Consider the following 20789-nt stretch of genomic DNA (forward strand, 5'->3'; position numbering starts at 1 on the left):
AGAATAAGACATCAACTTGATCTTGTTCCTAAAAGTAATGTTTTGTTTAGAGTCCCAGGTGGTGCTATTTATCATGACTACAGCGAAATCTGCTCTTAAGGTGGCCATACACGGCCAATAAAAGCTGCCAACAGACCGAGTCAGCAGCTTATTGGTCCGTGTATGGGGCCCTCCGACAGGCTTCCCCGATCGATATCTGGCCAAAAGTCAGCCAGATGTCGATCGGACGGGACTAAAAATCCTGTTGGATCGCGACCGCGTCTGTTCGTTGATGCGGCCCTGTGATCGGACCGCTCATTAGCCATCATTAGGATCCGATCGTTGGGCCGTAGGCCCCATGATCATATCAGCCTGATATTGCCCACCTCAAGGTGGGCATATCGGGGGGAGATCTGCTCGTTTGGAGACATTGCCAAACGAGTGGATCTCTCCATGTATGGCCGCCTTAATTTGTTTATAGTAGAGACCTGGGAGAAGACTGAGCCTGATAAAGGCAGCTGTGAAACAAACAAGAATTCAGAGGGGTATATTTATCAAAGAGTGAAGTTAATAGTGAAGTTCCGCCACTAGAATGAAATTCCGCCACTTTCCATTCATTTCTATGAGATATTTAAAGGCGTATTTATCAAAGGGTGAACTTTCACTTTCACCCATTGATAAATATGCCTTTCAAAATCCCATAGAAATGAATAGCGAGCTGCGGAATTTCACTCTAGTGACGGAACTTCACTCTTTGATGAATTTACTAAGGGTCGGATATCGAGGGTTAATTAACCCTCGATATTCGACTAGGAACTAAAATCCTTCGACTTCGAATATCGAAGTCGAAGGATTTAGCGCAGATAATGCGATCGAACGATAATTCCTTTGATCGAACGATTAAATCCTTCGAATCGAACGATTAAATCCTTCGAATCGAACGATTCGAAGGATTTAAATCCAACGATCGAAGGAATATCCTTCGATCAAAAAAAGTTAGCCATGCCTATGGGGACCTTCCCCATAGGCTAACATTGACTTTGGTAGCTTTAAGATGGCGAACTAGGGGTTCGAAGTTTTTTTTAAAGAGACAGTACTCCGACTATCGAATGGTCGAATAGTCGAACGATTTTTACTTCGAATCCTTCGATAGTCGTAGTCGAAGGTCAAAGTAGCCCATTCGATGGTTGAAGTAGCCCAAAAAAAACTTCGAAATTCGAAGTTTTTTAACTTCGAATCCTTCACTTGAAGTTAGTGAATCGGCCCCTAAGTCTCTGCACCAGTAGAGCTTACAATCTAAGGTCCTATTCACTGCCACTTTGCAGTGCCACTGGACCAAGCAACTTTTTTTGACAAATTATACAGTAATTGTAATGTTAATCGCATTCCCTAAAGGATTCAATCATTTTATATGCAGAATGGATTTTTCTCTTTTTTTTCTTGTAATGGAACTATTATTATAAATCTATTATTTCCAACTCCAGCATCCCCAATCATTTTCCCAGCAAACAAAAGCTGTTAAAACAAACCAGGCATCTCAGATAAACAATTCAGAAAAGACAGAGACTTACAAAAGGCTGAATTGCTTTACAATGTACACTTCATGGCGGTTTTTGTGATTAGTACTAAAATATGCATGAAAACATACATTTTAAGCACTTGCTGTCTCCATTGCATTGCATTGCATGAGAATGAGATGAAATGTTAATTGTTTTGTCATCAGCAATGAATGGCATATTGAGGCAGACAAGTTAAAAGCTTATTTTTCAGATTTGTGCAGAAAATATTCCTTTATTTTTGGTCTAAAGCTAAAATTCCTTTACTTCTCTATATAAACCTTGCTTAAAACTACATCTTAAAGAGATACTGACACTAGAAAATAACTTTTGTTATATCTATCATAACATTGTCTTTGAATTCTGTTTATAATTCTGCCATAAAATAATTTTCCTGATGCTTTTACACTGCCTTTCTTACTCCCCTTTCTTACCCCCATGTTCCAGTGAAAAATTATCAACGTGACTTATAGTTAATTTTTGTGGGGTTTTTCTGGTCTGGGTTTTAAAGGGGAAAACCCAAATTTGTGGTGTGAAAAAAAACCCTCAAATTTTTCGAGATTAATTATCCTCGAAGGCTACTCCATCTCAAAACCACGGTCATGTAGAAGTTAATGGCAGATGTCTCTTTTACAACTGTAAGATTTCATGATCTGCGCTGGGTTTTGTACGATAATCCAAATAATTTGTGGTTCTTGGACGATAATCTGAAAAATTTGGAGCCAAATTCAAAAAATTGTACAATTCTAATGTTTTCACATTTTTATCGAGTCTTTTTCTTCACTGAATTTTTTGTGTCATTTTATTGATAAATAAGGTATAATTGTTGAAGGGAGTTTAGTGGAGTGCGAAAATTCTGACTTTTAGTAAATAACCCCCTTACTGCTGATTAATATTTTGAAAAGAAAAATTTTAGTGTCCGTATCACTTTAAGGACCCCGCTTTATAATAATTCAGTTTACATTTTTAATGCAATTAATTAATTTTTTGAAAAAAAATTTATGTCTCATTTGAGATTTATATTTTATAAAATATAAATGTTCCGGATGTTTACATTGCTTCACACATGCTTTTTTTTTGTCTTTTTGTAAGTAAGTATGCAGGAAATGTTAACATGCTTTCTGGCAGCCTCCAAGAGCACTGCTAAGGCACAATAGTTATCTATATATAAAATAGAGTTAAAGCACTTATTAAGTTAGCAGCATTACATAGATTTCATTACTATTTTTCAATACAGGCACAACCACAAGAGCAAACATTACCAGTTTTTCTCATAAAACATAATTAACTGTCAAAACAATTGTAAAACCTTTAACCCAGTGCACCACAATCACGTTTTATCCTAATAACCTGTTTGAATGTTCCACCTGACCACACTCTAGACAGTTTAGTGTGCGCCGGCATCCGTGCATGCGCGCATATGCGACGGGGTTCTCCCATGCGCACATGCGACAGTGTTCACGCATGCGTGACATGTATGAGGTATGGAACCCGGTGAGCCCCCAAGGGTCCAGTCCCTTGTTTCTGCCCTTGTTCCTAGGGCCCCAGTGACTGCAGGGTCTTTTTCCTCTATAGTTACACCAATAAGAACTTTCTTACTCCTGGTATAGCTCTTTGCTGGCGTCCAAAGTACAGTGCAGCCCTACCACCACCACTCCCGTTGCCACCAATTTGAAATAGTCACAGTCTCTCCTTCTCTTTATGGATGAATAAGATATCTTGGGGTAATTTTTAATGTATTCATGATATCTTTAGTCAGTCCTGATAGTTGTCTCAATTGTACCCTAACCTTTTAGTTTGTAAACTCTAATCTCTAGGTCCTTATTGTACTCTGTAATCCTTGTCTGTTATCCACCATTTATTCCCTGTTTGCTATAACTGCAGTAAAGCACTGCGTATCTTGACAGAGCTATATAAATAAATGATGATGATGATGATGATAGTTCTGCTCAATCTGGTCATAAACTCAGAACAGGCATATCAACCCCCACCACAGGAACATATACCACTTTCCTGGAGATTTTCCAGAGAAGGGGTTTTTACATAATTCGCATCACCATTCGCATGTATATATGAAATAAACTCTTGTTATTGCCTTATTCTTATGCCACCAATGAAGATTTATTAAACTTACTTATGATCAAGTAAAATGCATTGTTTTATTATTACATAGAAAAATAGGAAATAATTAAAAAACAGAAAATGAATATTTTGCTAAGAAGGAAAGGAGCGCTTTACTGGGGGGGCAAAAGTTTGGCACCCCCAAGTGATTGTATATACTTACCTGACACCCCGGGCCGATGCTCCTTTAAGAAGAAAACTGGTCTGGGGCTGTTGCAGCAAGCACCACGGAGTGATCAGCTTTTGGCTTCTTTTTTGTTCACGCGGGTGCACATGCGCAGTAGCGTGAAAACCCGAACTTTAACTCAGAAGTCAGCTGTTCCGCTCTACTGCACATGCATCTGCCCCTGGAAATTTTAAGAGAGAAGAAGAAGGAAGCCGATTACTCAGTGGTGCTCGCTGGAAGAATCCCCAGATTGGTGCAGTTTCCTCCTGATAGCACTGGCCTGGAGTGTGAGGTATATATCATTTGGAGGTGCCTAACTTTTGGCACCCCCAATTAAACATGCCTTTCCTTCTCCTTTAAAAGGGACTCTATGGGGGATGGCTTTCCTATACTTCAGATCATTATGGATATCAGGTTTCCCTTGGTAAACTCCAAGCCAGTACTTACCTGGATAGTCCTTCCCTCTTGCTCTTGATCCAGTCCAAACCAAGACCAACAATACCCACAGACCAGCGTCTTTTTTTCATTCTGCTTCTGTCTTTGCTCCCGTTTGAACCTAAATTTTATTTATAACTTTTATAAAGCATTAGGCACCCTAGGGGCAGAGGTTTTTGGTCCTTTTGGGATCTTTTTGTTCCCCAGAACATTACCTCACATCTTAGAGTCTTCTGTGTTTTAGCTACTGAATCAGACACTGTTGTGCAGTATTTGGTATTCCGTGTCTGCCTATGTTTGATTTGCCTTCCTGTATTTCTGTCAGAGCATTTGGTAGTGAGTGCTTGTCCCCTCATCTGTGTGCCATACTGACCTGCCCCAAAGGCATAGAGAAAAGACTCATGGCCAGATGCCTCCCTCAGCAAACGGGCTGAGGTATTCTTGAGAAATAAAAAGTTTGATGTATAAGCCATTCAATTAGTAATGGCTGCAGTCTTGGGCTCTTGAAGGAGGCACCAATTATCCAATCTGCCTCTCTGTTACTTTGCTTTTGGTTACCTACCTGTGTAGACACTAGCTGAGTATAATCAGGCTGTGCAACTCTCAGCAATAGGAGATGGAGGTGACCCCATCCACTCTCTAACTCATCAGCCCAGAATGATGTCCTAGGAGGCTCAGGTAAGTGCTGTTGTTCACAGCAACCACTTGAAGCCTGTCTGACTGGAATATGAACTTGGGTGTCCTGCAATATGATGACTTTTCAGTGACCTGATTACACAAGTAGCAGATCCGATATTTGTTTCTATTCTGTTCTGCAGTGTGCTTAGCTCTGGCTAATTTCTCACTTGAAACTAGTAGCCCTAATGGAAATAGGTAACTGGGCTAACAGGCAATATGTATCTAGGCTAACCTGCAGTATACTGAAATCTGGCTATTTAAATGTGTTCATATGCTGGTGTGCAGTGGGTTGAGGTATGACTATTTGCTCACCTGGAGCCAGTTGCCCTAATAGAGGTCACAGGGCTAGGTGGCTGTTAGGCTTTGTCAGTGGCGTTCCTTGATCCAATCAGGTCCCCCAGCAAAAGATCTTCACTACTTTATTTGATCGGAATGGTAAGACATTGATCTGAATCGTTAGTGTTAGATGGGAAAGATTCGGATCTTTGCGTCTATGGCCATCTTAAAATTCGCAAACGGTCTTCCACTGTCGGAAGTAGTCGCTAAACAGTTTGTGGGTTTGCAAAAGCTATATTACATTCGCGCAAAGTAAAATTTGTTCACGCAAAGGCATAACTTTTCACATTGCGAATACTTTTTCCGTTACCGACTTTTATTACATTCCCCCGTAAAAGACAGAAATGAATGAAACCATACAATCAAAATGGTTGTAAATAAATCATTATTGCCTTCCTTTAGAAAGAGTGGAGCTGCAGAAGGTTAACAGAAACCCATGGAAATGCATTATCAATAATAATATTTCCATGTAAAAAATATCCCCAGAGACTTTTTTATAGAGCTGAAAATATTCCTCTTGATTTGTATTTTTTTTCTATTACCTACTTGCATTTTTATAAATAAAAACACTGTGCTGCGGTTGCATACTTTTTCTACTGGCATCTCTGGATTGAAAGGTAAAAGAAGTTTTTCTAAAGGAGAAGGAAAGTCTTCGTCCACTTGGGGTGCCAAATGTTAAGCACCCCTAAGTGATTGTATTGACTTACCTGAAACCCCGGGCCGGTGCTCCTATCAGCAGAAAACTGCACTGGCCTGGGGTTATACCAGTGAGCACCACGGATCGATCCTCTTCCCTGGTCCTCTTTCTTCGTGCGGCTGCGCATGCACAGTAAAACAAAAAGTTGAACTTTAATTAAAAACTCAGCTATTTGGTTTAATTGTGCATGCGTCCTCCCTAGGAAATTTGTAGAAAGAAGAAGCCGGAAGAGGATCGATCCCTGGTGCTTGCTGGAATAACCCCAGGCCGGTGCAGTTTTCTGCTGATAGGAGCACTGACCTGGGGTTTCAGGTAAATAGATACAATCACTTGGGGGTGCCTAACATTTGGCACCCCCAAGTGCAAGAAGACTTTCCTTCTCCTTTAAAAGGAGATTTGTGTGTGTGTTTCAGGTGAGTACATGTGCAATACATAGTTGTATGTTCTCCATCTACAAGGCTCAGAGTAACGCAGCGTAGCTCACGGGCGCCATCTTTGGTACCTTCATATACGGTTGACCGCCGCCACTAAGTTTTTTTTGCGCATGTGAAGTTGGAACCAGTTCGGTGTTCATGCCTACTACACATGTGTTGTGGATAGCTGAAGGGAAGAAGAGGATCCAAAGATACCAAAGATGGCACCTTTGAGCTCCATTGCGCTATTGCATGGAGAGGTCTGTGCAACATTCAGCAACACTTTTTAAGTAGTGTGCTATGTGGGGAGGAAGTGGGGAGGGGGCAAATGGGGGTTATTGGATGGGGCTTTCTCTTTAGGAGGGGGATTTGTTCTCCTTCAAATATGTGGAGAAAGAGATGAAATGGTATCTGGTGGACTGGAGACTGATTACATTAGGACCCATTAGGAGGCCTATTTATTGTGCTGTATAAAACAAATTTCGCCAGAAAAACTGCGCAAAAAACGGTATAAAAAGCTGTTTGTTATTTTTCGCTATGTAAATGCCAGATTTGCCACCGTTATCTTGCACTGCTTCAGACTTTTGTAAGTAAGTTCTGGCTGAAGTTGGTCAAAGAAAAAGCTTGTAAAAATGGGCCATTTCTACTCTGTTTATTTAAACAGCGATGCCGGTCGATGTGTGGTGAATTAGTCTGCCATTTATATTACATAATAAATCTGCCCCATAATGTATCGATAAACATCAATATCTGACAACATATTTATATAGTGTATATTTATATTTATTAGCTGTAAATCTCCTGTTGAACACAGGTACTATAGAGTATCCATTGATTAAAGCTGCAGGGGTTACTGGATGCATCAGCAATAGAATATTTAACTCTAATACTGCAGTAAAAAGTTCTGAATGTTCTTCATTCCATGTGATACCTTTAGTAAATGGAGTCTCGAATGTTTGTAGTTGGAAAATCTTTCATTCTGCTGCACAAGTCCAAACTCATGCAGGGATTGGGATTGGATGCAAATGCTGGGACATGCAAATCACTTGTTTCTATTTCATAGGTCTGCATTATTGTATCTAGTAGCAGCAATAACATTTGTCTACATTGTCAGCAGCATTTGAATTGGTTTAGCACATAGATGATACTGCATAATGGAGGCTTCGTTCAGCTGTTTTTTTCTCCTCTGTTCTGTCATTGCACAGCTGTCCCAGCACACTAATGATGAGCAGACCTTGTCACTTCTGTCTAGAAAATGATGGAACCTTAGTGCTGGAGGGGAGAAGAAATGATGGGTGAATCTTGAAACATCATTCCGTTACACTAGGGAAAGAATAGCAGCAAGCAGTTTCTTTGCTGTGGCAGAATTTGAAGCCAACATTAGAAATGCTGTGCAGTCAGTACAAAAATGGCTTGATCAGAACATTTACGGCATTGTGAGAACTGCAGTCTTTAGCTAGAGAAGAGCTGGCTCTTTCTACTCTTTTTCAAGAATCAGAACCAGCAGTGCAGACAATCGCTGACAGTCACAGTTACATTTACAAATAACTTGTTGAACATTTGTAATGAATGTATACTGAAAATTTTCATAGGATTACATTCAAATTTTGTACCAGATACAGCTGAAACAAAGATTTGGGTAGGTAGGTAGACAGGTAGGTAAATAGGTAAAGTGCATGCAAAGTGGCGCAGGTTGCACCAGCAAGGATAACTGGAACTATCTTATTTTATATTTTTTACTGAGCAAAAATGATAGTTACCGCTTGTTAAATAATTACAGAATATATTTCTTTTCCAAATAGTTAAAGGAATAGTAAATAGGGATGAACCGAATCCACTATTTTGGATTTGGCCGAATCCTTCATGAAAGATTTGGCCGAATACCGAACCGAATCTGAATCCTAATTTGCATTTGCAAATTAGCGGTAAGAAAGGAAAAACAGCTTAGATGTCCTTGTTTTGTTACAAAAAGTCACGCGATTTCCCTTCCCACCCCTAATAATGTAAATTAGGTTTCGGAATCCTGCTGAAAAAGGCCGAATCCTGGTCGAATCCTGAACCGAATCCTGGATTCGGTGCATCCCTAATAGTAAGTCTAAAAAATGAAAGTGTAAAGGCCTGTTTACTAAAATAGATCTATCCTTTAATGTTGCTGTTTCGAGGTCAACCATTGCGATTAGAAGAAAGGAGGTTCCGGCTAAATTTTCTGAGGGGGTCTTTTACAGTGAGAGCTGGTGGTATGTGGAATTCTCTCCCTGAAGTCGTACAGGCTGATACATTAGATAGCTTTAAGAAGGGGTTGGATGGGAGGGAATACAGGTGGAAAATAAAGTAGGTCATACAAGTTCATGCAGGGACTGGTCCGATTGCCATTTTGGAGTCAGGAAGGAATTTTGTAGAGGCTTTAAATGGGTTTATTTGCCTTCCTCTGGATCTTCTAGTAGTAAGGCAGGTTATATAGACTAAAAAGGTTGAACTTAATGGACGTGTGTCTTTTTTCAACCTAACTTACTATGTAACAATGTAAACTCATGGCCCCACTCCACCAGGCAAAAATACTCTTATAGTAAAGATGGCAACCCTAATTATGAGACGTAATTCAATATTATGGCAGTGGCTTGCATTTTAAGGCTTAAGTGCAGGAGATGAGGGAACATGAACACTTTACCAAAAGTTCATATTATACATAGTATTTAATTGAATGGAGACACTAATTCAGTTGTCTGCTTGAATCATAGTAACATAGTAAGTCAGATTAAAAAAAAGACACATGTCCTGTTGGAGTACAACAGACAGAGTTTGTTCCAGTTTGGGTTGCCACCTTTTCAGCAAATTTTTACCGGCCAGTGGTGGGGGCGAATCCAAATCATCCCAACACAGAACTGTGAATCATACGCTCAACGCGTTTCGTGGCCTCTCGCCACTTTCTCAGAAGTGAACGAATCCAAATCATCCCAACACAGAACTGTGAATCATATGCAGATGATTTGGATTCGTTCACTTCTGAGGAAGTGGCGAGAGGCCACAAAACGCGTTGAGCGTATGATTCACAGTTCTGTGTTGGCATGATTTGGATTCGTTCACTTCTGAGAAAGTGGCGAGAGGCCACGAAACGCGTTGAGCGTATGATTCACAGTTCTGTGTTGGCATGATTTGGATTCGTTCACTTCTGAGGAAGTGGTGAGAGGCCACGAAACGCGTTGAGCGTATGATTCACAGTTCTGTGTTGGCATGATTTGGATTTGTTTAAAGATGAACTATTAAAGGTGATATTTTATCAATTCTTCTGCTCCTTCTGATTGCTCCGTGTTTTTGACTAATTATACGCAGTAAATAATTTCTTGTTTTAGCAATTTGATTTGCAATGAAAAAAAAAAAACACACCTTTAATCATACAAGATTTTATTCTATTTATTTCAGTTAAAAAAATGTTTCAAATATATAAGGAATAAATGAAAATTCATGTCCATTCCAGGTGCACCAAATATATCCTCCTTCCAGTGTGTAGATCAGAAATAAGTAACCAATGGCTTTCCAGCTATTGCTCCATTATATCTCTGAGAATTATATTTGGACAACATTTGGAGTGTCACAGGTTGCCTTGTACTTGGTGACTGATATTGTAGTTAAACCTGCTAACCTTATAGTCTTAGGAAAGGATAATCAGCCCCATGTTTCAGTTTCATCGTATCTCCCTAAGCTGTGCTAGTGTCTGCAGAGTATAAATGCAGCGGGATTTGACTCATGGTCTTCATGCAGTCCATACCCAACCCCACCCGGAAAAAAAGGAAGAACATAATCCACTAGTTGCCATCCACAGCTACACACTACAGCAGGATGTGTCCTGAGAATGGTTTAAAATGCATTTTACCGTGGTAGCATAGAACATTGTTCCAAAAAGTTTCATATCACCCTTGACCAGCAAGGAAATAGAGTTCTCAGCAGCTGCAATGATTCACATTTTCCTCCAAGCTTGTTGGATATGACATCTTGTAACGATTGCCTTTCCACAGGCGTCTCTGCTAATCCTCAGGATGGGAGTCCCGGATCACAGAAATCAAAACCATCATTGTGTTACACTAAGCAGCAGCCAGTAGGGTTTCCTAGGAATTATTATAGATGTTGAATTTCTGTAATATTGTCATGTTCACGTGCTCAAAGATCCACTGCTGGGTTTCAGAGAGAGGGTCACATCTGTTCATGAAGATTTTTTTTTCGGCTGGGTTGCAGTCAACGCAGCTGTTGGTGACAGGGTGAAATAATGTTTTATCCTACGGGAGAGAGACAGAGAGTGAAATTAAAACTGCACTGGAAACACAAATGCCGACATAAAACGTTCAGAGATATTTTGCCTAAGTCTAGGAAACAAATTATTTTGCAAGTACAAGCCAGGATTTTCATTTGTGTAATGGATGCACTAAATAAATCATTGGGGAGGCTCTTTCCCTTCCTGATCAATTATAATACAGGTATGGGATCCATTATCCAGAAACTGTTATCCCGAAAGCTCTGAAATGATGGGAAGGCCATCTCCCGTAGACTTCATTATAATCAAATAACTCACATTTTTAAAATGATGTCCTTTTTTTCTGTAATAATAAAAATACTTGATCCTAACAAAGATACAAATCATCCTTAATGGAGGCAAAACAATCCTATTGGGTTTTATTAATGTTTAAATTATTTTTAAGTAGACTTAAGGTATGGAAATCCAAATTACAGAAAGACCCCCTATCCGTAAAATCCCATGTCCTGAGCATTCTGGATAACCGCTCCCATACTTGTGATAATTATAAATATAACAACGAGGCAACGATTCTGAAATCAGAGTATGGGGGAGGGCCAGACTGAAATCCAATTAGGATATTTGCCACACTAAAACCCAGAGGTAATAACAATAGAGAGCCAAAACCCACAGATTTACAGTGGTCCTATTAGTGTAGTTTTGCATAGACAATATGCTCTGCAAAACATGAATTGTCTTTTTAATTAAAAACTGGCCAAAACTATACCCCTCAAAAGAGCAGCAAACAGTGCACCATACAAGAATACAAATAAGGTTTCTAAAAATTAGAAATTTATTATGGGGCCCAATTACTAAGGGTCAAAGTGAAATCGAAGTGAATTTTCGAATTCAAAAACTTCGTATTTCAAAGTAATTTTTGGGTACTTCGACCAATAGGCCAAATTTAGATACGAATTGAAAAAACTTTGAATATTTGACCATTCGAAAATCGAAGTACTGTCTCTTTACAAAACTTCAAATTCGACACTTTGCCACCTTAAAGGACAAGGAAAGTCTAAAATAGAATAAGGCTAGGAATGCTGTATTTTGTATACTAAACACAAGCATGAACTTACTGCACCACAAAGCCTAATCAAACAAATAATTTATGCTTTCAAAGTTGGCCACAGGGGGCTCTCATCTTGTAACTTTGTTAAACATCTTTGCCTGACCCTGACCCTGCACATGCTCAGTGTGGTCTGAGCTGCTTAGGGATCGTCATAAACAATTCTGTTTGAATTCTGCATGGCTGGTAAGTAAGGTGGGGGCTCCCCCTGCTGCTCATAAGTATAATTGCTTCCCTATTCAGCAGTTAGGGACCGTCTGACAATTCCTATCCACAGCAGTAAATGTAGGGAGAATTTCACTGCATACAGCCAGGTTTCTTATAAAAACGGTACACATTTGTTAATAAAAGTATATTGGAGATAGGTTTCTTTTTCATTAAAGAAAGTAAAAGTGGGATTTTATTTTTTTGCCTTTCCTTGTCCTTTAAACCTGCCGAATTGCTATGTTAGCCTATAGGGACCTCCTAGAACTTATAGCCAATATTTGGCTAAGTTTTTAGAAGTCAAAGTTTTTTTTTTGAAAATCAATTGATCGATTAAATCGTTTGAATCGTTCGATCCAAACTATTTCTACGATCGATTTTAATTAGATAGAAAACAGCTAAATTCAAAAAAAAAAAAAACTTAGACTATCGAAATTTTTTCAATTCAATGGTCGAATTTCGAAATTCAACCCTTAGTAAATGGGCCCCTATGTGTTAAAGGAGATGGAAAGGTTAAAATTAAGTACGGTAAGCTTTATCAGAAAAGTCCACCTAAATATACCATTAAACCCTCAAAGTCCTGAGTCCTCTGTCAAAAGAAACCCAGAATTTCTTTCCTTCTATTGTGTACACATGGGCTTCTGTATCAGACTTCCTGTTTTCAGCATAAACCTACAGGGCTAGGGTTTGACCATGCTCTGTTTGCTCCTCTCCCCCCCCCTTCTCTGCTGTAATCTGAGCCCAGAGCTATGAGTGAGCAGGGAGAGACTCAGGCAGAAAGTTATTAGCTTGATGTCACACCAAACTAATATGGCAGTTGCTATCCTAAACAAACAGTTTATAGAGCTGTTTACTCAGGTATGGTAAAACATTATACAGAATAAATATAGCATTCTACCTTGCAGTATTGCAGCTAATCTATTGGCAATAAAATGCCTCCGTAGCTTTCCTTCTCCTTTAAAGATACCAAAAACTTTAATATAAAAATTCACCAGGTAAAAGCTGTTGAAGTCCTATAATAGTCAATGGGAGTTGCACTGATTCAGGTTTTTAGAGCATTTCTGAACTTTTTTTGCTAATAATTGCCTGAATTTTTGTAGAGGTTATCAAGGTTTTCAAAAATTTTTTAGAGCATTTTTTAGCTGTTTTTATTTTCGTTCATGCTTTTTATATTCAGATCTTTTAATACATTCCACATCATTTGAGAATGTTGATATATGGGTGTTTAAGTGCAGAGAACAGAGGAGCACTTATAAACAAGCCCAGACGGTTCATTTACTATAGTGGGGAAAAGTGAAGAATAGAAAAAACCTTTTATATCACATACAGCATCTTATCTTATGGTTAGTATTTTAGTTGCTCATTGTTCTATGAAAAATTTTTGTTTACAATTATGCAGACTAAAAGGCCCAGGGGATTCAATGTTAGGAGCAGATTGAAGTCTTCTATGTGATAATGAACTGGAAAATTTGAACAGTTTGATGCCTAGTGTGCGTAGCATTACTGAAGAAAGCGCATGTAGAGATAACATGATGGAAATCATGTATAAAAAATACATGGCCAGAGTCAGTAAAATGACCACAGAAAACGATATAGTTTCAGAAACAGTGGCCAACTGTAAAAAAATAGTGTCAACTTTTTGTTACATTAAGGGGCATATTTATTATGCTGTGTAAAAAACAGGGGGATAATACACCAAACATCGTCAGTCTTTGTCATGTAAAACGTTTTTTTTATATTGGTTCCGCCAGAACCAATATAAAATAATGTAATTCGCATGGCATAAAACCTCGATAAATTCACCATTTACTTTACACAGCCTTTTACACAATTTTTTCTGCAAATTTCATTTTAAACAGCATAATACATGTGCCCCCTAATGTGATCCTAAGGTTAGTATTTTCACTTACTCTTTGTTCTTTAAAAAAAATGTATGTTTCCGAGAACTAATAATTATGAATTCAAAAATGCCCTGTGGGTTAAACGTTAGGAATAGATTGAAGTCTGCGCCATGATAATCAACTGGAGAATCAAAAGAGACTTTCTGTATCTTTCCCTTTGAAGCAGGTGTTTGCCTAGGGACAATGAACAGGCTGGCAGTAAACAGCAGTAGTAAACAACAGTAAATACTTTTATTTATCATAACTATCCTGCGGTTGGTGGGTGGGAAAATGTTGAGTTTCCAGAATATTACAAAAAAAAGCAATAAAGCCATACGAGCATAACAAATGGACTATATAGAAACTGAACATATTTTCGTCTGTACACATGTAATAATATATCTGCACTATATACACAGAGCTTGATAAGTATAGAAGTGGTACCTTATAGAATGAGTGTCTGTTACAAACCTTCCATAAGCAACTCTGCTGTATGTAACATTACATAAATTGTTTTACAGGAAGGGTTGAGAATCTCATGAACGAATTCACAAAGGCTGCTCTTTCATGCGTTATGAATTATGCACTTGTCTGATTTCTTATTCTTATATTTATTTTCTCTATAGTTTCACTGCATATTCAGCTCATATACTGTATATGAATTGAGATATATATATATATACACATAAGTACTGGCAGAGGAAGACATCAGTAAAATTAGGGTAAGAATCAGTAAAGAATCAGTAAAATTAGGGTCGAATATCGAGGGTTAATTAACCCTCGATATTCGACTAGTAATTAAAATCGATATTCGTAGTCGAAGGATTTAGCGCAGATAGTTCGATCGAACGATCGAAGGATAATTCCTTCGATCGAACGATAAAATCCTTCGAATCGAATGATTCGAAGGATCTTAATCCAACGATCGAAGGAATATCCTTCGATCAAAAAAAGTTAGCCAAGCCTATGGGGACCTTCCCCATAGGCTAACATTGACTTCGGTAGCTTTTAGATGGCGAACTAGGGGGTCGAAGTTTTTTTTAAAGAGACAGTACTTCGACTATCGAATGGTCGAATATTCGAACGATTTTTACTATGAATCCTTCGATTCAAAGCCGTAGTCGATGGTCGAAGTAGCCCAAAAAAAACTTCGAAATTCGAAGTTTTTTACCTTCGAATCCTTCACTCGAAGTTAGTGAATCGGCCCCTAGATGTTGCCCAACATCCAGACACATGTCTAAAACAAATGTACAGCAAAGGGAGAATGAAAAACATATTCAATAGCATTTCATTCCCACTATTATTTCTGGAAATAGACGTTATGAATTCTAAAATACCCTATCGGTTAAACTAGCTTGAAATATTCTTTGTAATCAACAGAAATCAAAAGACAGTTTTTGCATCTTTTCCTTTGAAGCAGGTGTCTGCCTTGGGATTACATATTAGGATGGCAGCAAACAACAGCAAATACTTTTATACATAATTGCTATCCTGCATTAGGGGGAAGTGATTCCCCAGAATATTGTAACAAAAATGATAAAGCCACACTAGCATGCCATAATGACTATGGAGATTTACAGTACAGCCACATATTTACAGAATGAATAGAATAGAAATGAAACTTGTACAATTTGAATGCCTAACACTTCAGCTATTACAAATCCAGCACACTGCATGGTTATAAAGCTATATACTGTAAATTTTAATTCATAATGCCTAAATATGTCTGTTTCATACTTCCAACAGCATCTTAAATCCCAAAAGATTCCAAATATTAATGCCAGGGACAGGGGAGGAGGGTGAAGCTACCAAACAGTTTGCTTTCCATGGAGAAGCTTACATTTGTATATTTATTTATAGTGGCCAGTGTTTTGTTGGGGAGGCTAAATCTCACTAAGCCTTTATTATTCTTTTCTTATGGCCAATTTGATGCCCAATATACATAGGATGCTAATCTATGCAGTGTGTTGAGACCCCAAAATAAAATTGGCCCATCTGATTTTTCATGGCTGCCACCTTTCTTTTTGCAAAAAGTAGAATTAATTGTTTTACACCGGATTAGCAATGTGACATTTAGGGACATGCCCCTAACAGTAACTTGAGCCCAAAAAACATATTTTTGGAATGTAGATACTCTAACCAATTAAAAAATGAGTAAATATGTCTAGGGCACACATGTCCTGGTAAATAGATTTTGCTCCGGAAGAACATAAGAGGTGCCATTCCAGAGTGATGTCTATGTCCCACCAAAGAGCCAGGAAGCAGCTGCTGACATAGAAGGGTGTTTAGATCACTACAGTACTCTCAGGTAAAAGTGTGGTGATTAACATGCCCATGATTTAATACTCAGAATTTTTATAATCAATATCCGAAGCATTTCCTTTGCTTTAGTATGTATGTCTTTACTCCACTTACCTGTCTGACAAGCTAGTAGCATTTAAGCCAAACTTTTGTTAGAAAAAAAAGTCTGAAAATGTTAAAACCACTGCAGATTATTCATTACTCACTCTCAGCAGTGGCTCTGTACTAGCATTTAAATTAAATTTTAATTGTGCTAAATAATTTATAGTCATTTGCTCCAATTTAATAGTCATCTAGGTATCTAGCTCAAAGTAATTCACATATAGAATGGGAATAAAAGAACAACCATTTGTTTTGGTTAAAAACACCATTTGGAATTATGTTTTATTTTTAATACTTCTTTTTGTATTGCAGGAAGCCACAACAGTGTAATTGAATGTATTTTTTGAAAGGGCATGCACATAGCCCACAGGAGGGATTTACATGCAAAGTAAAGAGTTACAATCAAGAACTGATAAATGGCAAACTCATTATAATGAATTCTGCATCTCAGTTAGGAATAGCGTTGTCTCCTTTCCCAACGAACTCCGGGGGAAAGTGGGCCCGTGATGCCATGGGAGTGGGCCATGGTGTGATAGGATGGGGCTGTGAAATATGGGGCAGGACTATGATGTCAGGGGCGATGCTATGACATGGCAATTGGCTGTTCGCTGTGTCAATCTCGGGTAATTTGGCCCAATTTTCCTAATTTGGAAATGAATTTAAAAATGTAATTACACCACCACTCACAAAACTGGACTGTGCCAGGGCCTAGGTTGGAGTAGGTAGGCTAGGGCCTTGGTTGGGGTCGGGACTAAGAAGGAAGGTGTATACAAGAAGTCCAATTTGTGGTATCTGAAGAGTATAAGAAATTTAATAGTCATTAGGCAAAAAGGGCAGGCAGCAAGTCAGGAGTTTAAGCAAGAAGGTCAGGATCCATGAATCAGTCAATGAAGAATTGTAGTGCACCAATGAACACTCAGGGCATCTGTTTATTTTGAATTGTCACACCAAAACACAGTGCCATGATGTCACGCATCGCCACGACGCAGCCATCGGTACAGAAGCAGAGATCTCCTGATAGATAGGAGGAAAATCATTCCTTTCCTAGTAGATTAATATTGCCCTGGCTATATAACCTGAGAAGTCTACCATAAAAAACACTGCTTTAAGGTGCCCTGACCTAAGGAGAAGACACCTAAGATTAAATGGTGTATTGCAATAAAGAATGTTTTATAAAATTACAAGTATGTGGCACAGGAATACAAGTATATCATGATTCCAGGTTGGACAATGCCAACCACATTCCTAACAAGCCTTACCTTCCTGTAGCTCCACTGCTGATTTCCCTTCATGCCATGGCAATCATATAGTGTAACAGGGCTGCTATGGGATATTGAATCAAAGCAGAATTTTCTTGTGTGAAGGGGTTCCCCAGGGCGGATGTCCTCTCTCCATCCAAAAGTAAAAAGCTAAACAATAGAAGATATAAATGGGGAAGAAAGGTTAAAATTTGTTAAGCAATGTATATGGACTTCAAGTTCTGCAAAAAGGACATTCCCCTTAGAATCAACTTTTTTCTTTCACACCAATAATACTATAATACTTTTGCAGTAATCCTGCATTTGAAGTTTGTGGAACGCAGTTGTTTTAGGCTAGGTAGTGACTTCAGCTTTCTAGTTTGCATATTCTTTATAATATATACTCACTGATTTTGAAATCAAGTTCCTGATACTGAAGCAGTTTAAGGGTCAGGGCATACGCTCAGATTCGGGAAGATTATTCGCCCGGCGACAAATCTCCACTTCTTCGGGGCGACTAATCTCCCCGAACTAGCACTCGGAACGCTTTATTTTCCGGATTCCCCCGAAGTTTCCTCGTGAGGCAACTTCGGGTGACTTCGGAAAATGAATCTCTCTAAATGCCAACCTGCCGTTGATTTACATTCTAGCCGACGGGAGGCAGTTCGGGGAGATTAGTCACCCTGAAAAAGAGGAGATTTGTCGCTGGGTGACTAATCTTCCCGAATCTGAGCGTGTGCCCTGACCCTTATGTCGCCATCCCATGAGGAATCCACAATGCTGTCAGATCAGGAGTCATGATATCATTACATCCATTAAAATCACACAAGAGGAACACTGTCAGATATATTAACTACTGAAATCTTATCCAATATCCCTGTCCACACAACACTTGCAAATCTTGAAGGTTTGTTCTCTTTCTTTAATAACCCTGTTGACTAAGAATGTCTTCTAAGAAAGTCTTCTTCCCACCTCACTGCATGATCTCTGAAACCTTCCATTCCTTCACACCTAGTATGCTTCCTTCAATACTAATCGCTCATCTTACCAAAACTTTCAACTTCTTCCTTTGAAGTTGAATTAAACACTTCTAATCATGCTCTGGAATATTAATTTATACCTGCTTAGCCTGCATTCTTCCTGCTGCTTAAATCCTACAGTCTACCATGTTACTTTTCTTGTTTTCTTAACAATTTCAATTTATTGTATAGCTGCCAAAATGAAACAATACTTTTCTTTATTAATTCTGCTGTATTGTCATCGACATTGTTGATTGCCATATTCCTCTCCAAACTGTAAGCTTCTTTCTTTCAAAGAAAAGTGTCTTGTTATTAATATTCTGTGCTTCGAGTGTTTCACCTAGTGTTTCCTTTAATGTTCTATTTCCTCACCACTGCATATTTCAGCTGGATGCCCCTGGGATCAGTGGATTCATTTTCTCAATTTACACTTTACATACACAGGACCCATAATCTTGAATGCCCCTAACTGTAAATTCCCAAATATTGATTGCTACTATGTAAATAACTGTTCTACAAATCATACTAAGCATATTGTTGCTCCAACTCTAGCAACCAATCAGATATTTAGTTTCAAGCAAGTGACTGTTAAATACTACCTACTGATTGGTTAATATGAGTCATTGTGACACTTATTACATTACCCCTTATATTTGTGTAATATCAAACAAGATGTATATCAATCTGGGCCAGTGTCGGACTTGGACACTAGGGGCCCACCCAAAAACCTTAGACCAGATGCCCACCAAAAAAACTAAGGCCAGGGGCCCACTCCACTTCCTCTCCTCACTCGACCTCTATTTGTCTATTCTGTTTTCTTTACATACTATTATCTATTATTCCAACTATTTAGCCTCTTTGCTCTCATATAAATAGTAAAATGACCATGAAATAGGCCAAATGTTTAGCAGCATGAGGACCCAATGACACCTGGGCCCACCAGGAGTTTTCCTGGTATCCTGGTGGGCCAGTCCAACACTGATCTGGGCTATTCAGGATTCTAAGGAATATAATGATATCTGTATGTTAATATTTTGCTGTTTTTTGCTCACCTTGTGCACTTTTTGAGCTTAATTTCTGAGCAAATTTCTGCAGAGCCTTCATCATTTGTCTCGGCTAATGTTCCTTTAGTGCAATATATATAAATATATATATATATATATATATATGTATATATATATATATATATATATATATATACTTATTTTATCCCCCTCAGTACAGCATAAAATACACAATTGTACCTACTGACAAAATGCCATTTCAAATATGCTTAAATAAAGCACAATGTTTTCAGGTCCACATAGTTTTTATGTATTTCTTCCTATTGGTTTTATGTATGTAAGTATTGATTAATGAAACTGTTCAGTAATGCATTTTAGGGCATCACAGATATATATGTTAAATAAGCCATTACTAGCAAGCTACTGTACATGGCACATGAACATTTCAAATTAAGTGCAGGGTGTTAAATAACTGAGTGGTTTTATATATGCTTCTAAGTGGGACTGAATTTATAGCATTCAAAAGCTATTTACACTCCTGCCCTCTAGCAGAATGGATTGCTGTTTACTAACCGTGGTGAAATCCAGCTATAAATGTACCTTCGAGGATAAACGGGTTATTAGTATGCTGTCACCTGCTAGCATGTTAATTGTACTTCTTATATTCTCCTAGGGCACTCCATTAATCACAATAGGCTCTAGCATGTATTAGAGGTTAAAATACTATTGGAATTTCAGCTCAAACGGCTGGAGTAATGGTTCCTAACATGTCTTGTATTTTGTTTTAAATAACATTTTGGGTTTCATGGTCCAACACCGAGATTACAAATATATTGCTACTAAAATATGACAGGAACAGGTTTACTGAGTGCTCATTATGTAAAGTACAAAGTTAAATCAAATCCTTCCAAATTCCTGTGGCTCACTCACTGAGCTGAGCCCTTGAGGGAGTGGCGTGTGGAAAGGGTATTATAGCTGAGCTACAAATCTTGGACCCTAGGAACACTAGCATGTAGCATCAGTGTGACTGGATAGATGTGTTAACCTCAACTGAAAAATAGGGGCATATTCACTAACATGCGGAAATTCGCCAGCGCCGGCTTCACTCACAGTGCAACACTTTGCCTGGCGTAGATTCGCCAGGACAATGCTAATTCACTTAATCCAAAGTGACTAAAGTCCAGGGCGCCGAACTCTGGCGAAGATGCGCTATCATTACTGCGTCAAGCAAAGAGAAATTGCACTAGCGTTGTCTAATTTGCATACGGCGGGAAGTTAAATTTGAATGGACGTATATGTTGCAGCAAAT

General features: G+C 38.6%; 1 protein-coding gene across 1 annotated transcript in view; it reads right to left on the reverse strand.

The window, feature by feature from the left end:
- Positions 1–9766: 9766 nt before the first annotated feature.
- Positions 9767–20789, reverse strand: part of galntl6.S (polypeptide N-acetylgalactosaminyltransferase like 6 S homeolog) — a 578928-nt gene continuing 567905 nt past the window's right edge. Inside the window, exons 11-12 of the mRNA XM_018243208.2 lie at positions 17479–17628; positions 9767–10652 (exon numbers count right to left, since the gene is read on the reverse strand). Of these exons, the coding sequence (XP_018098697.2) occupies positions 10485–10652; positions 17479–17628 (318 nt within the window). The 3' untranslated portion in view covers positions 9767–10484. The remainder of the gene's footprint in view (positions 10653–17478; positions 17629–20789) is intronic.

The sequence above is a fragment of the Xenopus laevis genome, chromosome 1S (assembly GCF_017654675.1).
Source record: "Xenopus laevis strain J_2021 chromosome 1S, Xenopus_laevis_v10.1, whole genome shotgun sequence".
NCBI classification, from domain to species: Eukaryota; Metazoa; Chordata; class Amphibia; order Anura; family Pipidae; genus Xenopus; species Xenopus laevis.